The sequence below is a fragment of the Capra hircus genome, chromosome 1 (genome assembly GCF_001704415.2).
Source record: "Capra hircus breed San Clemente chromosome 1, ASM170441v1, whole genome shotgun sequence".
NCBI lineage: Eukaryota > Metazoa > Chordata > Mammalia > Artiodactyla > Bovidae > Capra > Capra hircus.
The window spans coordinates 60,536,203-60,564,189 of NC_030808.1; the positions used below are offsets into that span (position 1 = coordinate 60,536,203).

A 27,987-nucleotide genomic window follows, 5' to 3' on the forward strand; every position below is an offset into this window, starting at 1 on the left:
ATATAGAAAAGACAGAACACTTAAGTGAGAGAATAAAGGAGGACTGAAGAAGAAATGATAAATAAAAGAGAAAATAAAATGGAGGTGGAAGTTGACAGAGAAATTCTGCTCTCTGAAAAATTTTATAAAAGCCTGTCCTTTCAATAATCATGACTTTATTATTTTGATGATTCATAAACAATTTTCTAGATATAATACATGTACATATAATAAAACTGGAAACTAAGCAATACAACTTTACCCATAAAATCAATATTTGACAAATTAATATAAAACTATTTTGGTATATTTCACTGTATTTACTTTTCTAATGAATGTACAAATGCATATGGTGTAAGCTGTATATTTATTCTAGTTTATAAAATTAAGGTTATGGATTATACTGTTTTGTAATCTGCCACTTCAATTAACCATACATTGCAAATATGTTTATTACATAATAAGATGTCTTATAAATCATGTTTTATAAAGCATGATAGTTAATGGTTGCTTAGATGAATAAATCAGAGTTCTTAATTGGAATAAAGAGAAAGCATCTCTAGTTCTCCTGTGCCTGCCATTGCAACCAGGAAGCATGTAAAACCAGAATTATGACCGAAAAGTTTTTTGAGGCAAGAATGGCTGCTGTTGAATCTGAACATGAGATGACATAGCTCTCACCACTGACAGCATGGTTCTAGATGCAGGTCTCAGCAGAACATCAGAGATACAGCCACTACTAGATAAACTCACTATGAATGTCACCAACTGTCTGAATAGATTCTCTTTGGTCCTGAGTTTCTTGTATCAGTAATTCGTACTAATAATTCTGCAAGGAAAGGAAGGAAAGTCGCTCAGTCGTGTCTGACTCTTTGCGACCCCATGGACTGTAGCCTACCAGGCTTCTCTGTCCATGGGATTTTCCAGGCAAGAGTACTGGAGGGGGTTGCCGTTGAGCCTGGGGCAAATGCAGTGGAGTTTCAAGGCTGAATATCATGTTTAAGCCCTAGTTTTGAGGGTATCTCAATTTCATTTCAGCTTTCACTCTGGGTAGTAATGTCTACATTCCAACAATAATGAAAGAGAAATTCCTAAACACAGGGAAGAGGTTTGAATGTTAGGCATTCTAATGTCCATTACAACAGCATTTCTTTCTATGAAATGACTCAAGCTTACCCCCTCATTCCATATTCTGATGTATTTCAGGTGCTTTCCAGAATTCATTGAAAAATAATTCTGTGATGAACACTTTGTACAAAAATCTGTACTTCCATTTCAGAGGATTTTCTTTTTACACATTTTCAGAAGTGGAATTATTAGGTCAAATGACACAAATATAGTTGAAAACTGTGATGGATAGAGCCCTGCATTACTACATTACTCTAGGCCTACACTACTCTGGTGAAGTTTCTACTCATTTACACTCTCAGCAGGGAGCTATAAGTGTCAGTTTTCCTACTGACTTGCCTTTTCTGGCTAGCCACATTCTATCTCCATTAACCCTTTACCAGTATTATGGGTGCAAAACTAATAATTTATTGTTGTTTTACTTTATATATTCTTGATTATAATGGCAGTTTTCCAGTTTTCCAGATGTTCTCTATTTTCAATGATCCTTTTGTAAATTGGCAATTTATGTCCTTAAACAAATTTTAGTCATATTTTCTGTACTGATTTTTTCCTATTTATTGACATTCTTATACTGATGACATTAAGATTTTATCTGTTACCTATTTTGTTATAAAATCACTTTATCCCTCATCTTAATTTCAGACATTTATATATGTATAGTCAAATTTATTCCTTTTTTCTTTATGCTTTTTTCCCACTTGTTTTTATGCTAAGAAGGCTTTCTTAACCCTGTTTGATGGCATCATCGACTAAATGGACATGAATTTGAGCAAATTCCAGGAGATAGTGAAGGCCAGGGAAGCCTGGCATGCTGCAGTCCATGAGGTCCCTAAGAGTAGGACACAGCTTAGTGATTGAACAACAACACAGCAACTCTGTTTACATACATATTTACTGATGGTCCTTTTTGGTTTTCCTTTTATTTGAAAGACATCTCTATGTTCCTCTATGCAAAGTTTCCACTAATTTACACTCTCAACAGGGAGATATAAAAGTGTCAGTTTTCCTTTTCCCTTTATCTTCTACTTTTAAATCTTTAAGGGATCCGGTATTAATTTTCATGAGTGGTTGTTCAGTAAGTAAGTTCATATTTACTTTTTCTTTAATTATTCCAAATCATCTGTTGAATAATCATACTTTTTTCCATGATTTTAAATAAAAGCTAGATCTAGTGTATGGTATTGGAGAAGGCAATGGCAGCCCACTCCAGTACTCTTGCCTGGAAAATCCCATGGACGGAGGAGCCTGGTGGGCTGCAGTCCAGGGGGTTGCGAAGAGTCGGACACGACTGAGCGACTTCACTTTCACTTTTCACTTTCATGCATTGGAGAAGGAAATGGCAACCCACTCCAGTGTCCTTGCCTGGAGAATCCCAGGGACGGGGGAGCCTGGTGGGCTGCCGTCTCTGGGGTCACACAGAGTCGGACATGACTGAAGCGACTTAGCAGCAGCAGCAGCAGTGTATGGTATATGTTGCAGTGTTTATGCATTTCATTTATATCCAGCGACTTAGTCATTTATGAACAGCTTTACAAAATATGTTAATACACAGAAGTAGAGCAGAATTCCTGTCCCAATAATACAATTTAAAAAAGTGTATTGACTATTTATGTCCATTTATTCTTTATAATTAATTTGACAAATTAAGTATAATTTTAATCAAAAACTCCCATGAGTAATTTTTAGGTGTACAAAATTTATATTTATCTTGCAGAAAATTGTCATTTCCCGTTATTTGTGTTGCCATTCAAGAATGAAGTATTTTTGTATGGCTCTCCCCTTCACTTTTCACCTGAAACTAACACGACATTGTTAATCAGCTATCCCCAATACAATAAAAAAAGTTTAAAAAAATGAAATAAAAGAATAAGGTATTTTCTTTACAATTAAGTAGCAATACCAATGAAACAGACAAAGGCAAACAAAAGAACTTCTTTCTTGCCAAGTAAAATGATATCAATTTCTGCTTTCAGGTTCTCCACACTGTTTATTTAATTTATTCTTAAATGCTTTTTATATTATTAAGGATTTGTGAGCAGGCATTTTATAGTAATTTTGTAAACACTTATTATAACCAAATAAAAAATTATTAATTTTACATGTTTCTTCAGATAATTGAACAACTTATCAAACTGCTATTAGTAATAATATTTTTAGTACTATTAGTACTACATAGTACTAATACTAGTACTAATATTTTTGGTCATTAGTTTATGAGGGTTTTCTAACATTAGTAATCACTTTAGCTAAATTATAGTTGTTTCTTTCTTTTATTCCCCACAACTATACCTTTTAAATTTTTTGTCCAATTGCATTAACTAAAACTTCCAGAATAATTTTAAAAAATGATCATTGATATCCCCATCTTATTCCTGAATTAATTATTATTGAGGCTACCTATCTATCTCATGTTAAAAAAGACACCCTATTTAGTTCATATGTGTCAGTATTTAATAAAATCAATAATATAAATTATTTGAATTATATCATAGGTATTTGTGTTGTTATTGGGATTATCTTATAAATTTTCTCCTCTGACTTTTTGATGTAATATATCTTATTCATAACTTTTTATAACAGTATATGCTTAAAATCTTTTTTGATTATTCAATATTCAACACAGTATAATTTTTATTACATTTTTATTTATTGAAATGTAATTTTAATAGTAATTTTGTAATTTTTAATTCATTCACTAATATTTAATCCTGATACCCACCTTAACAACTTAGCAAGTCTGTTTTTAGTTTTCTTTCAAAATAATTTCAAATTTGCAGAAAAATTACAGGATCAATACAAAGAACTCCCATATACTCTTCACACAGCAACTCTATTCAAGTTTTGTCAACTGTCACAACAAAGTCATTTCTAGCAAAATGATCAATATAAGATAGTATATTATATCCAGTATCATATTATGCCAGGCTGGATGAATCACAAGCTGGAATCAAGACTGCCAGGAGAAATATCAACAACCTCAGATATGCAGATGATTTCACTCCAATGGCAGAAAGTGAAGAGGAGCTAAAGAGCCTCTTGATGAGGGCAAAAGAAGAGAGTGAAAAAACTGGCTTAAAACTCAACATTCAAAAAATGAAGACTGTGACATCCAATCCCATCACTTCATGGCAAATAGATGGAGAGCCAATGGAAACAGTGACATTTTCTTTTCTTGGGCTCCAAAATCACTGCAGACAGTGACTGCAGCAATGAAATTAAAAGACACTTGATTCTTAGAAGAAAAGCTATGACAAACCTAGACAGCATATTAAAAAGCAGAGAAATCATTTTGCCAACAAAGGTCCATATAGTTAAAGCTATGGTTTTTCCAGTAGTCATATACAGATGTGAGAGTTGGACCATAAAGAAGGCTGAGCACCAAAGAATTGATGTTTTCAAGTTGTGGTGCTGGTGAAGACTCTCTTGAGAGTCTCTTGCTTGAACTGCAAGGAGGTTAAATCAGTCAATCCTAAAGGAAACCCTGAATGTTCATTGGAAGGACTGATGATGAAGCTGAAGTTCCTATACTTTGGCCACCTGATTCGAAAAGCCAGCTCACTGGAAAAGACCCTGATGCTGGAAAGACTGAGGGCAGGAGGAGAAGGGGGTGACAGAGGATGAGACTGTTGGGTGGCATCACAGACTCAACGGACATGAGTTTGAGCAATGTCTGGTAGATGGTGAAGAACAGAGGAGCCTGGCACGCTGCAGTTCATGGGGTCACAAAGAGTCGGACACAACTGAGGGACTGAACATATTATGATAAACTGAGTATTTCTTCTGTCTCTTTAGACTTTCACGACCTTGATGTATGAAGATCACAGGCCATCTTTCTATAGAATGTCCCCTACACCCTTAGAAACATTCCTTGGATAGACCCGGGCACAGGCTGGAGCTGCTTTCCCAGTGTATTCAAACTTACCTAATAGTTTTTCTCACTAAAAAGAAGGAAAAAGGTCTTATCATTTTTTGTGTCCTTTATCACTGAGGCAGACCTAGGCTTTGACAAACTTTAAAGAAAACTCAATCATCTCATTGTCCAAAAATATGTTGCCTATTTATAGCAAACTGAAATGATGAAAATACACATATATTGAAAAAGATATGTGTCATCTTTCTTGACTTTTAGGTATATGAATCTTTTTAAAAATGTCTTTAAAATGTTTAAGAGTACGCAGGGTTTTTCGCTTTTGTAGGGAGAGGGTTCTTTTTGGTCGTGTACAGAAAACATAAATGCACAGATGATGATAATTTACTGTGGCATACAGTACTATTTGAAAATACTAGAAATAGTAGTTTTCCTTATCTTAATAGGTAAAATTCTGTGTAAAAACTAGCATATCTCTGAGTAACCACACAGATACTATGTAAATGCAAATAAAAATGACTGTGGCATAGACTGGATATAGCTAAACTGGCAAATGCAGATCTGATGTGGAATAAATCCCCACTCCCAAATTCTTCCTAATCACCATCAAACCTTGACCCAAAGTTCTTAAAATTCTTATCAGTATAATGAATCAAGAATATATACTGCACCTTTGAATAGAGCTGAAAATTTATTGGTCTGTGTTGTCAAGTAGCTCTCTTCCCTTCATGGAGTCTGGGTTTTTACACTGAACCAAGGGAACAGCTACCCATTCCAGTATCCTGGCCTGGAGAATTCCATGGACTATATAGTCCATGGGGTAGCAAAGAGTCGAACATGACTGAGCAACTTTCAGGCCACTTCACTTCAGCTCTAGGTACTAAATAACTTTTTCTCTCTTCTTTTACTTCTCTCAGCTTTAAGAAAGACAAAATGTAGGTTAGAGCAGAAAGTATGTGGGTGTAAATAGTGGCTTTATTTTAATAACTAAAAGGCATGCATGCTAAGTCGCTTCAGCTGTGTCCGACTCTTTGTGACTCTATGGACTGTAACCCATCAGGCTCCTCTGCCCATGGGATTCTCCAGGCAAGGATACTGGAGTGGGTTGTCAGGCTCTCCTCCAGGAAATCTTCCCAACTCAGGGATCAAACCCACTTCTCATTTATCTCCTGCACTGGCAGGCAGGTTCTTTATCACTAGCGCCACCTGGGAAGCCCAATAATATCTAAAAGATGGACTGCAAATACATATACAGAACTTGGAGATCATAATCAATTATGAGTGGGTGGGCCTGATATAGACAAGACTTGAAGTTCTTCCTGCAGGGGAACTATCAAATTAAAACTGCATGAGGTAATACTCCCAAATATTTTAGCCCCAAAATTTCACTTCTTCCCATTACACTGGCTCTCTGATTGCTGATGTGATTAGTGATGTCCTTAAAGTTTGATCCTGACCTATTAACAGCCAATCAAGAGGCTATTGTCTGAAAAATTAAGCTGAAGAGTAGGATAATTAGTAGACTTCAGCACGTAAAATCCAAATGAAATTCTAGTTAATCAGTAAGACTCAATAATCAACAGAATTATCCCTCAGATCAAATATAACTAAAGATGGTCTCAAATTCTTTATTTCATTAGAACATTTAAAAGATGTATCGAGCTCCAGGCTAAGTTGAATTTCAATGCAGTGGCAAACAGTTTGTGTAATATTTTGTAGGTGATGCTAAACTATTTAAAAAATAATCAGTGCAACATGATACTGATTAAGGAAGGGAAAGAGGGGTGAAATGGAAGGGAGAACAAAGGAACCAATGAAAGAAGGAAAGAAGAGAGCAATTAAAAGAGATCAAGGGATGGCTGCTTCGAGTTCTGGGTAATAGATATTAGTCAGAATTAGGAATGTTTGATAGAATTGTAAAATACATCTAAGAATTTAAATCTTAGGAGCAATAAGTTCTAGACTAGTATTCATGAAAACATTAAATGTTTCCCAACATTTGAATTTTCAATTATTAAGAGCATATCTACAGACATGCAATTGCAAGCCAATATGATATGCTTGGATTAATGAGATACAGGAAATATGAAATTTTTAGTGTGAGGATAAAACACACAGGTTCTCACAAGAGTTAACTTTCATACTTTTTCCATAGTTATATTGGTTTAATTCAGGTAATTATGCAAGGAGATCAAGCCAGTCAGTCCTACAGGAAATCAATCCTGAATACTGGATAGATGCTGAAGCTGAGATTCCAATATTTTGGTCACCTGATACAAAGAGCTGACCCACTGGAAAAGACCCTGATGCTGGGAAAGACTGAGGGCAGGAAGAGAAGAGGGCAAGAGGATGAGATGGCTGGACAGCATCACTGACTCAATAAGCATGAGTATCTTACTTTTACATTTAAAAAATATTGTTGGGAGGAGAGTTTGGAGGAGAATAGATATATGCATATGTATGATTGAGTCCCTTTGCTGTTAACCTGAAATTATGACAACATTGTTAATCGGCTTAATGAAATAAAACGAATATTTTAAAAAAATGTTAATGAGAATAGCATAAAAAGAAAGCAAAAGATGCAACATGGAAATGATTCCAGTATGGGTAACAGACTCACGAATAATGCAATAAATACATTGAAAACATGACAAATGTTATAAGGTACAATGAATGAGACATTTAATAAGTAAGATCTACATTTAAAAAATAACATCATGACAGGGTGTCCTTTGTATTCACATACACATGGAGATTCCTAATGTTACAGCTAAAAAACTACCTTGTTTTTGGAGCCATCTTTCCCAGGGCTCAAGAAGATGAGATTAACCTCTGTATTCAATGAGTACACAGATTTATTTTTACTTTTAATTTTTCTATGACAAGGCCCTAGTACCTGCTTTGCAGAGTTTTAGATATAATTTGATGCCATGTCACACAGGTAAATGAACAGGCAGGCAGCAACACACTCCTCTCATTGATTGCTTAGATTGCCACAACAGTGGTTCTTGGTTTTCCCACATGTATCTGAAGCACCTGCAGAGCATAACACACTTGTAAATTTTGGCCACATTCCCAAGCCTTCCAATTCAGTTGTTCTGGGAGTGGTTCTCAGGAATCTGTATTTTGAAAAGTATGATAAACCAAATTCTTGACTTTTTTGCAGCTTATGCAAGGATCAGATAAAGAGAAATACTGCCTTAACACAAGTGTCTCCATCTCTGGCATAAGCAGAAAAAAATAGGAAATCATAGGAAGGAAGGTAACATTCGGAGAGAAATGGACATTATTAATTGGAAGGATGCCAGAGAAATTTATTTATATTATCTAAGTGAAAGGTATTGTTTTCTCAATCTTTGAGTTTAGAATCTGTAAAAGAGGTGGTGTAGAAACCAAACTATCTGGCTTTAGAAGTGGGTCCCATCTTTTATTACGTATCTCGAATGAATGTTTGTATTTGAATAGCCTGACTTCTACAGATGCAAAATTTAATTTCACTAATCGCAAGTGATCCCAAAGGTCATTATTGATTTGTGAATTTGCTGATGCAAAACTTTCACCTGTGTTCCTCATGAGGAAGATGTGTGGAGATGTCATTTGGCTAAAGATTGAGTTTAGCGAACCATGAAGCATATTTATTTCAACACAGGTTATTTTCTGTGTAATGACTCTCATGAACTGATTTTTAAAAAACTTACTTTCTCCCTGAAAAATAATCACCAGAATAGAAGAGAAAATGTTGGAGATGCTGAAAAATCATTCACATTGTGGAAATATATATTGATTAAAGGAATATATATATTTCCAGGAGAAATGGAGGGATACAGGAGAAATGTGAGGGGAACAAACACTTAAACTAAAAGTTGAGATTTTTAAAGTCTAGAGAAGTTTGCATGTCTCAACCGGTTTTGTTTTGTTTTGTTTTGATACATGAAATGGACAGTTTAGGGAGAGATTTTGTTTCCATAGGACTAGGCTAGGTAAGAAGCCTTAGAGGACCTAAGATGTTATCATGAAAGTCAAGTTATTTTCCAAGCTACCATTCCTGTCTCATGTCCAAGAATAGTTTTAAATATTAGGGGATGTAACATTATTTGAAACTGAATGAAATTATGCAGGATTATTTCCCTAGATGTTCTTAATGTACATACTACTTTTGAAGTAGTGGCTCTTAAAGTGTGGCCCCAGTACCAGCAGCATCAGTAGAATGTGTGAGAAGTGCAACTAGGGTATGAGGCCATGTGAGAGTGCAAATTATCAGGCCTGATCTCCAGAATGACTTAATAAGAAACTGTGGAGTGGGGTGTACCACCAGTCAAAAATAGAACTTACCACACTCTCCGTGTGTTGTCGATACACGCTGCATGTTGCCCTCAGACATCCTTAATAAAAGTAGCTAAAAGGTGATGCTGGTCTAAGAAGCCCTTTAGAATCCCAAAGAAGTAAAGTTCAAGACTAGATGCTAAGGAAAAGGACAACTGAAGAAAATACATTGAAGGAACCCAAATAACAGCTGAAAGAGCCTACTCAAGGGTCTCATGCAACAAGTGGAGGGTGTTGTTGGACTCTGGGAAGCATCCAACACAAAGAGAGCCTCATGAGAGTTATTCCAGCAGCAGTAGCCTGCTTGTTGTCACAGCGGTTATCATCATTAGTATCACTATCTCACTATCACCACCACCACCATCATCATCATCACCTTATTTGGTGGAAACACATGATCTCCAGAAAACAAGCTAGGGGCTTACCTAGGTCACGAAATTTTTAAATTAAACCAAGCTTTAGAGTGACTAAAGATGGTGACTGCAGCTATGGAATTAAAAGACGCTTGCTCCTTGGAAGAAAAGCTATGACAAACCTAGACAGCATATTCAAAAGCAGAGACATCACTTTGCCAACAAAGGTCCATGCAGTCAAAGCTATGGTTTTTCCAGTAGTCACGTACGGATGTGATAATTGGACTATAAAGAAGACTGAGCACCGAAGAACTGATGCTTTTGAACTGTGGTGTTGGAGATGACTCTTGAGAGTCCCTTGGACAGCAAGGAGATCAAAATAATCAATCCTAAAGGAAATCAGTCCTGAATATTCATTGGAAGGACTGATGCTGAAGCTGAAGCTCCAATACTTTGGCTACCTGCTGTAAAGGGCCTACTCACTGTAAAAGACCCTGATGCTGGGAAAGATTGAACACAGGAGGAGAAGGGGCCAACAGAGGATGAAATGGTTGGATGGCATCACTGACTCGATGGACATGAGTTTGAGCAAGCTCCAGGAGTTGGTGATGGACAGGGAAGTCTGGTGTGCTGCAGTGCATGGGGTTGCAAAGATTTGGACACAATTGAGTGACTGAACTGAACTGAGGCCTTAGAGAAATCAAGCGAAAGTGAAAGTCATTCAGTCGTGTCTGACTCTTTGCAACCACATGCTCTATACAGTCCATGGAATTCTCCAGGCCAGAATACTGGAGTGGGTAGTCTTTCCCTTCTTCAGGGGATCTTTCCAATCCAGGGATCGAACCTAGGTCTCCCACATTGCAGGTGGATTCTTTACCAGCTGAGCCACAAGGGAAGCCCAAGAATACTGGAATGGATGGCCTATCCCTTCTCCAGTGGATCTTCCTGACCCAGGAATCGAACCAGGGTCTCCTCCATTGCAGGTGGATTCTTTACCAACTGAGCTCTCAGGGAAGCCCCAAACAGGTTACCCCCAGATTGATTTAAAGCAAGAAAGAAAACTGAGATATGAAGCCCCACTTTTTTAACTACTATTCTTCAGTGATATCTCACAGCATCTTTAAGCTAAAGGTGACCTCCCCATTGGGCAAAGAAAAAGAATACAGTATTTATTTAATAATGAGTTATGTGGGATTTGCAGAAAGTGTGTACGGTGAGTAAGGAAAGACTTGAAAAATTCAAAAAGACCCTTATATTCTGAAGGAAGGTGCTGTGGGATTGGAGGAAAGAAGGATGGCAGACATGCCTATAGACAGAATCTTTGATGTGGTGAAAACATGTAAAATGGAGGCAAGGAGTAGGAGGCAGTGTGAATAAACAGCGGTAAAGGGGTGGACCCACTGACATAATCACAAAGTTGAACGTTCTAAGGGGAATTGAATCAGCCATCTGGTGCTAGATATCAAATGCCAACATCCATATAACTGTCCAAAACATCTCCCTTCATAACTCAGGTTCAAGGAGGAAGCAACCTTTCATCATTGCCCTTACAAGAACAGGCTTTGTTGCTCATTTTTTGTTTTAAAGCAGTATGGTTAAAAAGAAAATACTATAATATCTTGAGTCAAACAGATATGGGTTTGAAACCCAGTCCTAAGCCAAGAGGCAGCCTTGGGCAGCTCCTTATCATTTCTGAACTTCAAACTTTTTTCATATTTATAATAAAGTTATTAATATCTACTTCATAATAACATTATTAGAAGCAAACAGGATAATGAATAAACAGTACTTCAACTGTATAGTTCTTTTCCATCTCTTAGTATTAAGTTAAACTCAATAACTTAATAGGGAAGTATAAGCAGCATGATCTGACCTAGCTCTAATTCTCTCCAGATTGTTGTGTTAGTAGCTAAAATGTACATAGATGAATGAGCAAAAAGGAGGAAGGGCTTTGGGCACTTGGCACTAAGAACTCAAATAGGAATTTGGTAGTTCTTAAAAAGTCACAGCAGAAAAATTCCCATTCCAGTAGAATGTGCTTCAATTTGATTCCTTGTCTGCTTGGTTCCAAACTACTCCCTGAACTCTCTGTGTGACCTTGAGCAAGTAACCTAAACCTAATTAACTTCTGTTTCCTCATCTAGAAACCAAGGGATGTAATCCTCAGATTGCCCAATTTTGTTCCTTGTAGGACAATATACATTCTCTAGCTGTGGTCTCTAGTGAGTTTCCAATAACATTAAAGACTGTGAAGGTATTAAAATTGTGTAGGAATTTCACAATATAATGTGTTGCTGTTCATTAGATAAAATCTGTTCTAAGGGACCTTAAGTAAACTAATTATCCCCCCTCTCTTTGCCATTAAATGAGGTAGAAATTTTCCTTTTCTTTTGAAGTGTGTGTTTCTGTGTGTGTGTGTGTGTGCTTGTGTGTAGGCTTGAGTTTTGAGGAAGTTGCTAAGTTAACCTTTTACCTATTTACACATTTGTAGTTATGTTTACACATTTAAATGGACCACCTGACATCCAAACCCTGGTGTCTCTTATTAAGGAATTCACGCGAAGTGTGATAGGCACTTTGCAAGTCAGTAGACATGCCTTTTACAAGCAATAAAATGAAGCTGTCAGCCACTGCAAATGGACCAACATAGAGGTCACATGACTAAACCACCCCTGCACAGGTACTCTCTGACGTATTTTACTCTAGTTTCAATCTATTAATCAGAGGAGTTGGGAGAGCAATAATTTTAATGCTGCAATAATCAATTCCATAACACATTAATAGAAGCTACAGTCAAACTTTGCATACAACTGACTGCACTGGAATCTTGACAGGAGTCCTAGGGCCATATCTAATTTGCATTAAATTTACATAACATTGTAAATCAAGACTACGTGAACACAGCCCTAATATTTGTTAGTGCTTAGATCCTTCCGGGTAGATGGATTGAAACTGCTAGTGGTTTGACTCTGCTTGCAATAAAACTGTACAGCGGATCAGCTTTGGTCTCATTCTGCAATTATGGGGAAAGGGCCCCAAGAGAGCTATAGTTTTGGGGCTTGCATATGCCATTTAAGGTTTTGATCCTGTAAAACCATGACTCAGATGTGCCTTTGGAAACCCCAATCTGGAAGCAGATTATCCTCAATGATTTTGCAGATCTTCGTCACGGCACTTGCTCACAAATAACTTGCCGTGAAATAGAAATACAAACTACAAAGAAAGCCAGCCAGCTGAGAGGATGCCAAGGCTTCTGGAAATTTTTATTTTTCCAAATAACATTTACTATCAGAAAAACAGATAATTAGTGATATTCTTTAAACTGAGGACAGATAGAAATCACACCTTCAGCAAAAGCATCCAGTATCTAACAGTGTGAAAAAGTGGACCTCACATGGTTCCAAGCATTCTGTGTGTTTTTATGTCCCTGTGGACACAGCTGTGGTCTTTGCTGTGTGTTATCACATTCAGGGTTAAGAGAAAACATTCTCACCAAGGTTATTGACTCACAGTGGCAAGAATTCTTTTTCTTTATCCTCCTCAGTTCTACTATTTAAAGTCTATCCCCATTTAAAGTTTTCCTATGTAAAAAGAAAATAGATACTAAAGTGCCATAATGAATTTGGAATTTGCCACAACAAATCCTTTATTCCAGAAAGGATTACCCGAGTATTTTGTATGCCATGATTATTTTCTGCCACTTGCCTCTCCTTTACCATCTTCTCCTTACCTTGCACAATCAAGTAAACTTGGGAGGTCTTCGGCTCATGCTGTGTCTGCACCGAGCAAGTGTAGGAACCCTCATCGTAGACATCCACCTTCTGGATTCGCAGGCTGTACTCCAGAGAATGGCGTTTCTCCAGCTCAACCCGAGGGTCCAGAGACCACTTGTCATGCCCAGCAAAAATGATGCCAGAACGGTTCAACCAGGCCACCTTTGAGTTCTTATCTTCTACAACGCACCTGGCAAAGTAGAACAATGACATTAGAGCCTTAGTTATACCTGGATCTGCATTCATTCTTCACACAATTTGTCTCAACAAAGCCAATCAAAGACATGACTGTGTGCAGGATGAATCATGGCCATGCCATTTCTTAGAGTCCCGAATAGTGTCATAATTTCTCCTTTAAGATCTAATCCCCATCCACTGGATGGATGTCAGTATATCACACTCAATGGGGCAATAAACAATCAGGGAGAGTTAATACAGGCAAAGTTAAATGGATATCAACTTCCTATTGGATTACATACTTCTTGTCTAGGAAAAGGTCATTCACACAGAACTCCATTTGTTTAAGTTACTTTGAGAATTAGGCAAATGATAATATGACACATTTACTCAGTTTTGAACTGCATGTATTCTTTCATTCAGTTCAATCACTCAGTCATGTCCGACTCTTTGCGACCCCATGGACTACAGCACATCAGGCCGCCCTGTCCATCACCCACTCCTGGAGCTTACTCAAACTCATGTCCATCAAGTTAGTTTTGCCATCCAACCATCTCTTCCTCAGCCCCTTCTCCTCCTGCCTTCAACCTTTCCCAGCATCAGGGTCTTTTCCAATGAGTCAGTTCTTCGCATCAGGTGGCCAAAGTATTAGAGTTTCAGTTTCAGTACCAGTCCTTCCAATGAATATTCAGGACTGATTTCCTTTAGGATGGACTGGTTGGATCTCCTTGCTGTCCAAGGGACTCTCAAGAGTCTTCTCCAATACCACAGTTAAAAGCACCAATTCTTTGGCACTCAGCTTTCTTTATAGTCCAACTCTCACATCCATACATGACTACTGGAATAACCATTGCTTTGACTAGATGGACCTTTGTTGGCTATACTAATTCTTTAGTATTTCTTAAAGGCTTATGTGAAGGTGGATTTAAATTATGCCCCACCATTGAATCAACAGGAGTTAGACTGAATTTTAGAGTTTACTTCTGATCTTTCCAAGTTTGGAATGCCCACCCCCAGGAATGAGAAGTGTGTGAGCAGATCTAGGGGTAAGTAGATAGGTATTGTAAACAAAATCAAAGCTCATATCAACTTGCCTAAGTCTGGTTCCACCTTTTGAAGGCAGCAGGTTGTAGGCTGGGAAGACAGCTTGCTACCAGCATTTCCAGCACAATAGAATGAATTCAATCTTTTCTAGTAGAAGAAAATCTAAATATTCCAAGGAATACAAAGGGAAAAAATATCAATTTGAATAACTACTTCTTTTAGAAACCCAGAAGGGTTTAATGGAGAAAATCATACTCCTTCAATTGCAGCAAGAATCTGGAAATGGAAAAGTCAAGCCAAAAATCTTTTATATCTTTGGCAAGATTTATGTCTGCCCCACAGGGAGGTGGTCTCAGACCCTGTTCACAGCTGCAGAGCCAGCTGCTCAGTCCTCTGGGGTATGAGGGATGGACAGAAGAAGCCAGGATCATGACGGCAGAACAATAAAATGCCATATTCCCCTGTATTTTCCAAACCAAGTCCAACACAGATTTTCTGTCAGGTCCAAACAGCCATGCGTGGACAGGAAGCTGATACACTATGCACAGGTGTAACTACAGAAAGACACAGAGTCCAATTCATCTCTTCTAAAAGAAGGAGAAATGCAGAATCTTTTAAAAATAACTCACTTATGGTACAAAAATCATTCTCATCCTATTATTTTTGGGTAAATTTCAAATGTTAGTAAAAGTGAGGATTTCATTTAATTACTTGAGTGCATGATTTACAGGTTTTTCTTTTTCTCTTCACTCATTTATTTTCAGAAACATAGGTAGATTAAGGGCTTCCCTGGTGGCCTAGTGGTAAAGAATCCACCTGCAACCCAGGAGCCACAGGAGATGGGGCTTCAATCCCTGGATCAGGAAGGCTCCTTTGAGGAGAGCATGACAATCCATTTCGGTATTCTTGCCTGGGAAAATCCCATGGACAGAGGAGCCTGACAGACTACAGTCCATAGGGTTGCAAAGAGTCAGAAATTAATGAAGTGACTGACACAGAACACATGTGGATTAAAGTACCATTTAGTAGCTCCAATGTATGTTTCTCTGCCATGCAGATATTATTGAGATCAATCATGCTTGATAATTTAAGACTCTTCTAAAAGGGAGGGCAAAGCTAACTTCATGAATGCTCCCTGCTTCTCTCCTGACTCAGTTTTACTTTCCCTCTGCCATTCCTTGGTGGTACCATGTCTCTGTCCTTGGTGGTTTTTATAGCGCTTCTCAACTTAGAATCAATTATGAATCAATTAATAGATTATTTGCTATCTTCCTCTAGATCATTAATAAAGTTGCTGATGTAGGTTTCCTGTGTTTTTCTTTTCTACTGAGAATAATGGAAATTTCTCTTTGCCAAAGCATTTTAATTTTCTATCACATTTATTATTGCATTGCTTTCATCATCTACACAGCCCAACACAGTAGCAACCAGTATGTTATAGCATAGAGGTGTACCTTAAATGGTGTTTAGCCTGGAGGAAGACTAGAATATGTTTATCTTGAAAAAATACATTTTATGTATATATATATAACTATAAATAAAGAAATGGTATGGACCTAAGAGAAGCAGAAGATATTAAGAAGAGGTGACAAGAATACACTGATCTATACAAAAAAGATCTTAATGACCTGGATAACCATGATGGTGTAATCACTCAACAAGAGCCAGATATCTTGGAGTGCAAAGTCAAGTGGGCCTTAGGAAACATCACTACAAACAAAACTAGTGGAGGTTATGAGGTTCCAGCTGAGCTATTTCAAACTCTAAAAGATGATGCTGCGAAAGTGCTGCACTCACTATGCCAGCACATTTGGAAAACTCACCAATGGCCACAGGACTGGGAAAGGTCAGTTTTCATTCCAATCCCAAAGAAGGTTAATGCCAAAGAATGTTCAAACTACCACACAATTGCACTCATTTCACATGCTAGCAAAGAAATGCTCAAAATCTTTCATGCTAGGCTTCAACAGTACATGAACTGAGCCAGATATACAAGCTGGATTTAGAAAAGACAGAGGAGCCAGAGATCAAATTGCCAACATCCATTGGATCATAGAAAAAGCAAGAGAATTCCAGAAAAAAACTTCTACTTCTGCTTCATTGACTATGCTAAATCCTTTGTGTGGATCACAATAAACTGTGAAAAGTTCTTAAAGAGATGGGAATACTGGACCATCTTACCTGCCTCCTGAGAAACCTGTATGCAGGTCAAGAAGCCACAGTTAGACCCAGACATGGAGCAACAAACTGGTTCCAAATTGGGAAAAGAGTACATCAAGGCTGTATATTGTTACCCTGCTTATTTAACTTATATGCAGAGTACAGCATGTAAAATGCTGGGCTGGATGAAGCAGAAGCTGGAATCAAGATTGCAGGGAGAAATACCAATAACCTCAGATATGTAGATGAAACCACCCTTATGGTAGAAAGCAAAGAGGAACTAAAGAGCTTCTCAATGAAAGTGAAAGAGGAGAGCGAAAAAACTGGCTTTTAAAACTCAACATTAAAAAAACGAAGAAACAAAGATTATGGCATCTAGTCCCATACTTTATGGCAAATAGATGGAGAAACAATGGAAACAGTGACAAACTTTATTTTCTTGGGCTCCAAAATCACTGCAGATGGTGACTCCAGCCATGAAATTAAAAGACACTTGCTTCTTGGAAGAAAAGCTATGATAAAACTAGACAGCATATTCAAAAGCAGAGACATCACTGCCAACAAAGCTCCCTTAAATCAAAGCTATAATTTTTCTAGTAGTTATGTATGGTTGTGAGAGTTGGACCATAAACAAGGCTGAGCATCAAAGAATTGATGCTTTGAACTCCGGTGTTGGAGAAGACTCTTGAGAGTCCCTTGGACTGCAAGGAGATCCAGCTAGTCAATCATAAAGGAAATCAACTCTGAATATTTATTGGAAGAACTGATGCTGCAGCTGAAGTCCAATACTTTGGCCACCTGATACGAAGAGCCAACTCACTGGAAATGACCCTGAGCTGGGAAAGATTGAAGGCAGGAGGAGAAGGGGATGACAGAGGATGAGATGGTTGGATGGCATCACCAACTCAATGGACATGAGTTTGAGCAAACTCTGGGAGATGGTGAAGGTCAGAAAAGTCTTGCATGCTACAGTCCATGGGGTCACAAAGAGTCAGACAGGACTGAGGGACTGAAGAACAACAACAACAATACATACACATTTTGTCTTATTCATTAAGGTACCTCCAAGCACTAATATGGTATGAAACAGACCTTGGTACATGCCCATCATATGAACCAGCAGTGTTCCATATGCAGAAAGAGGATATATGGTTACCTATATTCCACTCCTGCCATTCCAAGCCCTTACGGCATCCACTAATGAACTGGGCAAATTTCCTTATTAGTGAAAGGCAGTTTCTAAGTTGAATCTTTTGGGTCCTTTGGACACTTTAGCAATTTTTTTCTGTGGAAAAGTTAAAATTAGCACATAGATCATTACTCCAAATTATTCTCTGAGAGAGTTCAGATCTATCTTACCTAAAGAAGTAATTGACTATTTCAGCAAAATTGCCAGACCCATAAAACTGCATCTACTGAAACAGTACAAAGTTATGTGGAAATTCTGCTGTGACGATTTACATGGTATTTTATTTGTATATTGTGTTTCATATTTGTATATTGTGTTTCACTCAAATGTATTTTTTATAATTTTTCCTTTACTTTTAAATAAGTGAAAGGAACACTAGAATATATACACACACACACACACACACACACACACACACTTTTCACTAATCAGTATCATTAGCCAACTTCATGCACCAGAGCACAATGTAGCATTTTTAAAAAGGAAATCGAGATTCCTCCAGATATTTAAAGGTTCTTCTTTTATGCAGCTAATGGTTCAGAGTAAGTGTGTTGACTTTATAAACTAGAAAATAATCTTTCTACAACATGGCTAAAACATTCACGATGAAAAATGAGCAAAAAAATCACAATTTTAGAGTTAATTTAACTTTAAGAATGTTTAAATCTTGACTTAAAGTGGCAACTATTTTAAACCACAAGAAATGCATATAAGAGAAAAGATGATCAAAGTCAAAGTAATAGTCTCAACTACAGAAAAGTGTAGAAGTTTTGTTTGTTAAATGAAAATAAACGGTCACATAGGAGAGTCACAGATGCCTAACTACTGGGAAATGAGGAAATGCCAATTAAAGAGAGCGTTGGGTCCCAGCAAGTGCTGACTGGCCAGTAAGCATCATGAGCTTGCATCTAGAAGTTAAGTGGCTTAAATGTCTATTAGGCACGCCTGTGGAGTGAGTGTTCCCATGCCATACCATTGTAATATGGCAATAAATGATCCCCTACCCAGAATGCTGCTTCAGTACCAGTCTAGTTCAAAAATAAATACCTAGGCACTTCATCTTCTAAATCGGCTCTGGCCAAAGCAGGGAAAGAACAAAGAGACACATTTTTCAAATCTGTGTTATGTGTTGTTTGGATTTAATAGAATGTTTCCTTTAAAAGCTTGGGATACACAAATCATTCCAGGATTTAGAAAGGACTGCATGGTAAACAGAGTAAGTGTTGGTCCCAAGAGGAGAGGGCAAGGATTGACTCTCTATTCTGGGTGGGATTTCTGGCAGGTGGCTGAGGCCATGAGGATATAATACAAAAAGTGTCACCTTTCCAGGAAATCTTGATTAGCACCTCATCCTTTTACTTGCCTCCTTCTTATTGCTCCACAATGTATTTGAGTTATCTGTACTTATCTTTCCTCATAAGCTTATTAATGAGAGTGACCCTCAAGAAGTCACCTATGGAACCTTCATGGGGCCAACAGAATAACCCACTATGTACACAGTAGGCACTCGCTAAAATGTGGAATAAATAAACTGAATTTAACAAACTGCTATTATATCAATTATCAAATATTTGTACTTATTTAATAGGTACAGTATAGATGGTAACTATTTTAACTTTTATTAACTTATAATTAAAATTTTCAGATACATAGGGAAAATTTAAAGAGAATTACTGAGTATGGAATTAACATGAAATCAAGAGAGAAAAAATTGTTATCAATGAAGAAAAATCATTCCTGGAAATTAAATAATCTATATCACATGTTAAAAACAGTGAAAGGAAGTATAAAGCACTAGATAAACATTTAGTGAGTTGCCCACATTAACCACGAACCCACAAATTTCACATTATTACTTACCTTAACTATGAACCTATGATTTTTTTTTTCAAATCAGCTTTAAAAAAATAAAAAGAAAGGCAAGCAAACATATTTCCAACTTCCCTGTTCAGAATGTCTGAATCCATAAAACTGTCACAAAAAATCAGTTCACCCATAAAAATTCTCAAGCATTTGCTCTCTGCAAGTACTTTACACCAAGTATATTATGCACAGTTACACAAATAGGTACATTGACAATTCTACTCATACTGCATCAAGTCTGAGGATTATACTTCCAAAACAAAGAATATAATTGGAGGCAGAGAGAAATGCTAAGTTTGGTTTGTACCAATAGATGGCTTAATAACATATTTACTGACAATACATCCTTGATGTAAGTGATACACATCTAACAGATATTAAGCCTGTTCAGCTGCTACTAGACGCAGCTCATTTTTAATAAGCATTACTGGCTGCTATAAATGGACCGAGTTAGTATTTATATTTATCCAGACTTTACTTTTGAAGAGTATAATTTGGTATTTATTCTATAATAACAAATAAATATATTTTACTTAGTTTCACACCAGTTACCTACCTTCATACTTTTTAATTATATAAACTGGGGAAACTGTAGCTGGATGGGTGAGAGAGATTTGTTTCTTAGATTAAGAAAGAACAGTGAGATGAGTGGTTTTTAAGTGGGGGCAGTTTGTGCTTCCAGATGATATTTGGTAATATCTGAAGACATTTTTTTGAATATCACAATCGGAAAGAGGAGGCTGTTTCTGGTATCTGGTGGGTAGAGGCCGGGAATGCAGCTGAATCTCCTGCAACGTAAAGGATACCCCAACAACAAAGACAAATCCCAAGTGAAATGTTGGTAGGACTGAAGTTGAAAAAGTTGAGTTAGACCTTGGCCCCTTGGTTTAAAGATCTGGAGGCATAAGTCAAACATCTACGGTGCAATGCTGTTTTTTTTCATAAGCTGCTGCTGCTGCTGCTAAGTCGCTTCAGTCGTGTCAGACTCTGTGCGACCCCATAGACGGCAGCCCACCAGGCTCCCCTGTCCCTGGGATTCTCCAGGCAAGAACACTGGAGTGGGTTGCCATTTCCTTCTCCAATGCATGAAAGTGAAAAGTGAAAGTGAAGTCGCTCAGTCGTGTCCGACTCTTAGCGACCCCATGGACTGCAACCCACCAGGCTCTTCCGCTCATGGGAGTGGGGTGCCATTGCCTTTCATACGCATATACTCCTAAATTTATAAGCACTTAATTGCCACCAGCAAAGCCCTTGAATTATAAGTCACGTTTGTGACAGAGACACTACAATGAAGGCTAGTGATACTCTGGTTATAAGGTAATAGTTAAGGAATCATGCTGCTTTGTTGTTGCATTTTAGAGTCTTAATTATACAACAATGTAATCTTGTACATTGCTGATAGTACAAGAGAAACCTATAACTTAGTTCCTTCCTAAATTAATGCTGGAGAAATCATTTGACCTTAGTGTTTGATAGTTAGTTTTTTAAATGGATCAGTAATACTTAGGACAGGTAAGGGAGAACCAACTCAGTCAGGGCAAATTTGACTTTTTAAGGAAATAATTAGCCTTTATTCATAGAAGAACTATTTTTTAAAAATTAACTTCTACTATTTTTTTCACATCTGTAATGTTTTTCTCTTTTACAAGACGTGGGATGATTCAAGATATGGATGGGAAGTCTTTAGGAATGTGTTAGTCCTTTATTTTGATGCCTTTTGCTTTATAACTTTAATCCTACAAATGAGACCCTTAATGAAGCAACAAAATTATCTCATTTCCCACCAGAAGGAAAGACACTTGGTCTGGAAATTCACCTGGTTCATTCCCAGCATTACAGCGTGGCATTAGGAAATGCTCTAAGCAGAGGCAATAACGTATCAGAAATATCCCAAATTCTCCTGTGTCAAAAGTCATTACTCTGGGTGGTCATTACCCTGGTCATTACCCTGGTGGTCCAGTGGCTAAGATTCTGTGCTACCAATGGAGGGGGCCTGGGTTTGATCCCTGGTCAGGGAATTATTAAAAATCCCACATGCAGCAAATAAGAGTTTGCATGGTACAACTGAAAATTCCACATGCCCCAGCTAAAGATCCCAAATGCTGCAAATAAGACCTGGCACAGCCAATAAATAAAAATAAATATGCAAATTAAAAGTCATTAGTCTGATTTTATCCTATTAGTATAATGAAATCTAGCAACACATATGCAAACACATTTTTAAAAATACTAAATTAGCTAAAAGCCAAATTTAAAGAATTTTGAATTATTAAACATTTTGGATCATCTCTACTTTATTACCATATTCTAAGATTAAACTCTCAGTGGGTAAAGAATCCCCCAGCAATGCAGGAGACATGGGTTTAATCCTTGGGTCAGGCAGATCCCCTGGAGGAGGAAATGGCAACCCACTCAAGTCTTCTTGCCTGAAAAATCCCATGGACAGAATAGCCTGGTGGGCTAGAGTCCCCAGGGTCACAAGGAGCAGGACATGACTGAGCAACTGACCACACACACACATAAGATTAAACTCAGAAAGAAATAAGAGAATTGTGGTGATTCATTGCTGACCTTCAGTCACTCCTGCTTCCCTTGCCTGTGACAAGAAGTTTCAGTTTTTGAGCTGCCTTACTCCCATCTCTACTTCTGTCCAGTCTTGACTTCTGGCTTGACCACTGCCTACACATTCTATTTTTCCTGTGCATGTCCGCTCTATTAAACTTGATACTCTTTAGGTAGAAACTGATCTAGATTTATGACAGTTTATTTTCCTTGATTCATCCTGAATTTTAGTCCAATTAACAATTACACCATTGAACCATTGAATGACGCCAACGAACAATGACAACATTTATATGATAGGATCATCTCCTCCCTCATAGGTCCTCTGTACACATTTATGCACAAGTCCCTGCACGCACATATGTATATGCACACACAGTAGTGATGGATGCTCAAAAGGGTGAGAATACAGAGGCAGTAAACCACAGGAATCCGATTCAGGTGAACCTATTGCTGGTCACAGTGATTCAGGAATCTGCATACTACCAATGGAATATTAGGGTAAAAGACATGCACTGTTTCGTTCCTGAAGATAACTGATTTAAGTTCTGACCTTCAGTCTATTTCCTATTGCAAAACAGGTGAGTCATTTAGACTTTCTGTATCTCAGTTTTTTCATAAGTAAAATGAAGTTCATGATACTTTCCCTGACCTCTCAGAAGCAGTCTTATGGTAGCTCTATGAATAAAATGATGTGAGGTACCTGGAAATATTTCATAAGATGTAAAACAATATCTATGCTTATACTTTCCCATGGTAACATGGTAGATAAAAAGGAAATGGTCATATATAGGGATGACTATAAGGAAAATAATGATTTATACAAATCATTCAAGAACTTTCTCTCTTTATAGAATGGTATTTACTAAATACATAAAGTCAATTATGCCTTTCTTTAAATTCTCAGTTTTCATTACTTATTTGTATGCGTTAAGTGTTCTTGCCTGGAGAATCCCAGGGGTGGCGGAGCCTGGTGGGCTGCCGTCTATGGGGTCACACAGAGTTGGACACGACTGAAGCAACTCTGCAGCAGCAGCAGCATACTTAACAAAGCATCCTTTCTGCAACTGAGTTATTATCTATTAGAATGATTATCATCTATGAGAGCAAAAGAAAAAAAGAAAATCCACAGTGGCAAACAGTAAAGCCAGGCCAGTCTGCCATCCCCAGAACAGTAAAAAGTCCTCCCTAGACATGCTTTCTGTCTCTTACTATCACTAGGGAGCATCTTGTCCAGCCATAAATGCATTCTCACATAGGCATCTATGTATGTGTATTGCTCTATTTTTAGGTTCATATTCTTAAAAGAGCATAAATACATATTCCATGAAGGTGGTACAGGTGAGGAGAAGGGCAAGCAGAGAAGGAGCAGAACCACCAAGTTAAGAGTTGAGTACAGCTCCACAGTCAGATCTAGAACCTGTGTTCTAAAACCACCTGTGACCCTCTGGTTGCCACATCAACAGTGTCTCTCTACATTTACATAAAAAAGGAAAAAAAGGAAGACAAAAGTTTTGAAAGGAATATTTGAGATCGAGACCAGGAGAAAACTGATTTCTATCCCAGTTACAAGTGGAGTTTGGATCAGTCCCAGGAATATTTATATATGGTTAGAAATAGCTCCTCTTGGTTCGTTTGAAGAATCCTGGTCCCTTTAGAAACTAAATCATCACCTTAATCACACCATAATTCAAGATTCCCCATTTTCTTGTCACTGGTAGGGTGGAAAATCCACGGGTTCTGTAGTATAGCAGCTTTAGGCAAGTTACTTAGTGAGAAAGAAAGCGGGTTTAGGCTGAGAAGCCAGTTTCCTGCTCTGCATTTTTATTCCATCTCATTCTCCACTCTGTGATCTTGGGACACTTGCTTACCTCTCTATGCCTGGTTTTTCTCATCTGTGAAATGAAAACTACAGTACTATCTACTTCAATGAGTAGTTGTAATGTTTAAGTAAGGTTAGTTTGAAACATACAGAGCAGTGCCTGGCCCTAAATGGGTCCACTCTTACTGACAAGCTTCAGTGTTTTTCTTCAGTGAAATAGAAACAATTACTATGTCTCCATATTGTGATTATTAAACGGGCTAAAGTATTAAGAGTACTTGGATCCTAATGCTCGGAGGGGTTGCGGGCAGGAGGAGAAGGGGACGACAGAGGATGAGATGGCTGGATGGCATCATCAACTCGATGGACGTAAGTCTGAGTAAACTCCGGGAGTTGGTGATAGACAGGGAGGCCTGGCGGGCTGAGATTCACGGGGTCACAAAGAGTCGGACATGACTGAGCGACTGAACTGAACTGAACTGAGGGAACTCTGGAAGAGCCTAAAAAATGTTTGTGCCCATCACTTTTCATAATTTGAATCTAGGAAATTTTCCTGTAGAAATCTCATTTTGGAGCTAAATTCAGATAGCTCCAGGTATTGTTGTTTAATTCAATTGCTTGTTTAGTAATAGGCATATCTTGGGAAATCTCCTTTTAGGGGCCTAGGTTCTCCTATGTCTGGTCCCTATGAGCAACAGTTAGTCCTCAAAAGTGCGTAAGTATGAAATTGAAAGCAGCATAATGCAGCATGGTTACAGTGCAGCCATGTAAATTGAGGCTCTAATGCCATCTCTGGAACTTTCTTAGAGGATTTGTGGCATACATGCGCCTAGGCAGCTCAGGCCTTGAATGCCTCATCACGTGTGATCAGATAGAATGATCTCTCTTCAGGTCAGCTTGGACAGAGGACAGCAAAAGGTCCATGTTGCACCTTCTGATCTGCTGCAATCTGCTGGTCAGACATCCGAGTTCCTCCTAGGTGAGGAGTACTCTATGATATGTGGACCCTCAGTTGCAAGAACAAGGCTGGTTTCTTCTTCTCAGGGCCTGAGTGGCAATTACACTGTCACAGAAATGGCGAGAAGCTAAACCCCTTTGTTCCCCTTTGAACTGTGGATTCTCTTCTTTCCTCCTGACTAGGCTGAGTGAGGATGAGAAGCAATTTTAAAGTTGTTTTGTTTTGATTCTTGCTATGAGTCCCTGTTTTCTGTGAAAAATCTCTCTCATTTAGAAGGAGAAAAAAAAAAACTGCCTTTAAGTTGTACCTTTGAAAAAATAAAATTAGTCTTGGAATCCTGGCTCCAATTTCTAGTTAAAATTTTCAGTCACTATGCAATTAAAAACAACTCCACAGCTATTTAAAGAAAACGTTGTTGCCTTCTGAGTCATTACAAAGTAAATATAAAAAATATGCTAAGTTCTCGAAGGGAAAAAGAATGGGCTTTGTACCACAAAGGGTTTACTCTTTATCTCCTTCCAGCAGTAAGAAAAAATAAAAGTGCTTACAATAAATTATAATGCACTTAGGCTGAGCATCCTGGTGTATGAGGCATGGATGAGGCTACAAAGTCAGGAGACTATTTTCCGTAAGTCTGACTTGAAAACCCAGGCCCTTCCTCCTTTATAGTCTTATCATCCCCAGCATTATGTAAATATTATCATTGGAACAGAATCAAGTTAGAATATGACTCATCATTACATGCATTTAGATATAATTTGGATCAAATTCATGCCCTCTACGATATGACAATTAATAGATATAGCATGTTTGATACAACAGTTAACATCTAGTAAGTATGTAAATAAATAGGTAATGAGACTGTCAGCACTACCATTAGAAAAGGGCTTTGTTATCTACATTGCTTTTACTGGTAGAGGTAGACATAAGAGAAATAAAGGCAGATAAATATAAAGAACAATAGAAGTCTTGATTTTTTAAATGTACTTTGTGGATTCAAATGTGAAATAGGGGACTCTAGCAGCTGCAACTTGTAGGCACACATGCTATCAAACAGATCCATCTCAGGCAAAGGAAATGTAGTGGTCCCCTTGCCCAGCTGACAAGAAGCTGATAGATCACTGATGAATGCTTATAAATCACAAGGACAGTTCTCACATGGAGAATTATAATCATAGGGATTTTTCTGACTTCCATGGTTGCTTTTTCCATCACCCACTTTCTCCCTCACCTCACTTCTATGTTTCCTGTCTCCATTTTTTTTTTCTCTCCAGAACTTTCTTCCAAAGGACAGTACTATTTGGAGAACTTCATCCTTGTATGACAAACTATTTTTGTGGGTTTTCTTCCTTCTCTAGCCTCACTTTCCCCCCTCATTTAAACCCTTCCTTGGAGACCTGTTTCTCCTTGAACAGATCAACAATCAGGACATGAATGGCACTTGAAATTAGGGTGATTAAAAAAAAGAGCCTTAGAAGTTACTGAAAGAACAAGTATGAAGGTAAGAGCTGATGAGTTTGAGATGAAAGCCCACCTGCGAGAGCGCTTGTGAGGTTCTCAGATTACTTAAACCAGAGAGTGGTACCTGCAACCTCAATTCCCAGCCTAATAAAGCACTAACCCTGGGAGGCCAATAAAGATGAGGAGAAGTAACTGGTGTCTGGACTTGGGAAGGAGAAAGAGTCAAAGACCATCACACCTGGGCTACTAAATTTACAGAAAAGCTTAACTCTGAAATTTCACAGCCAACCTGAGTTAAAAGGAGAGCCACAGATGCTACAAGGTGAAGGTCATGTTCTGAGTTCTAGAAAGACCCTTATGATTCAAAAGCACCATCCTTTAGCCTTAGAGCATCTGTATTCCATTTCCGCCCTCTCCCCCACCCCAATCCCTGCAGCACTTTGACTGTATTATAGAAAAGGCATCTTCTCTCACAGTGACTCGGAAAATATAGTTGTTAAATGAAAGGACAGGCAGAGAAAGGGAAAGAGCTTAATCTAATACAGCATTGTTTTTAAATACTTCCTTTATTTCTTCTGGATTATTTATCACTATTTTGACACGGCACCAGGAAATCTGTTGAAACTGGTGTATGTGCTCAGGAACCTAACCTGAATAGCAGCCAGAATTATATTGACTAATTTGATATTAATTATAATGTTGATATTAATAGTCAATATTACTTTGATTAATAGCCACTCTCCTTCACGAACATGTCACCTTCATCTGGCTTTCTCAAGACCACTTTCAGAGTGATGCTGTTAATCCACTAATTGCCAAATCCAGCGGATTTATTTTAAGTATCTGTCCTATTTAATCGCATCATAGCTGTCAACACTATTCACCGCCTGTTTTCATTTTCTTGACTCTTTTCCTGAATCTGCTATTTCACACTTTGCACCATCAGCACCTCTTTCTCCACTTACTTTTCATATATTGTTATCCAGGATTGTATTTTTTCTTGTTTCTTGGCTTCATGGAGTAGTTTTCATATACTTATCAGTTTTTTGGCTTTAATTACACTTCATCAGATTGAAATTTAAAACTGCATATTCAGCTATTCCACATAGATTAACTGAAGGCACCTCAAATTCAGCATATTTTGAACTGAAATTCATTATCTCCTATGATTCTTTGTCCTTCCAAATTCCCAATCTTAGTTCCACAGAATCATAGTCCATCTATCATGATGTAGTTAGTAGCCACAGAGCTATCCTTGCTTCCTTCTTCTCCTGCAGGTCATTTTTGTAATCAAATGTTCTTTTCCCATTTTTTTCCACCCGAG

General features: G+C 37.8%; 1 protein-coding gene across 2 annotated transcripts in view; it reads right to left on the reverse strand.

Moving 5' to 3' along the window:
- The window catches only part of LSAMP (limbic system-associated membrane protein), a 711,239-nt gene that overhangs the window by 313,427 nt on the left and 369,825 nt on the right, over window positions 1-27,987 (reverse strand). For both annotated transcript variants that reach the window (XM_005674948.3, XM_005674947.3), the window contains exon 2: window positions 13,385-13,617. In XM_005674948.3, coding sequence (XP_005675005.1) covers window positions 13,385-13,617 — 233 coding nt within the window. The remainder of the gene's footprint in view (window positions 1-13,384; window positions 13,618-27,987) is intronic.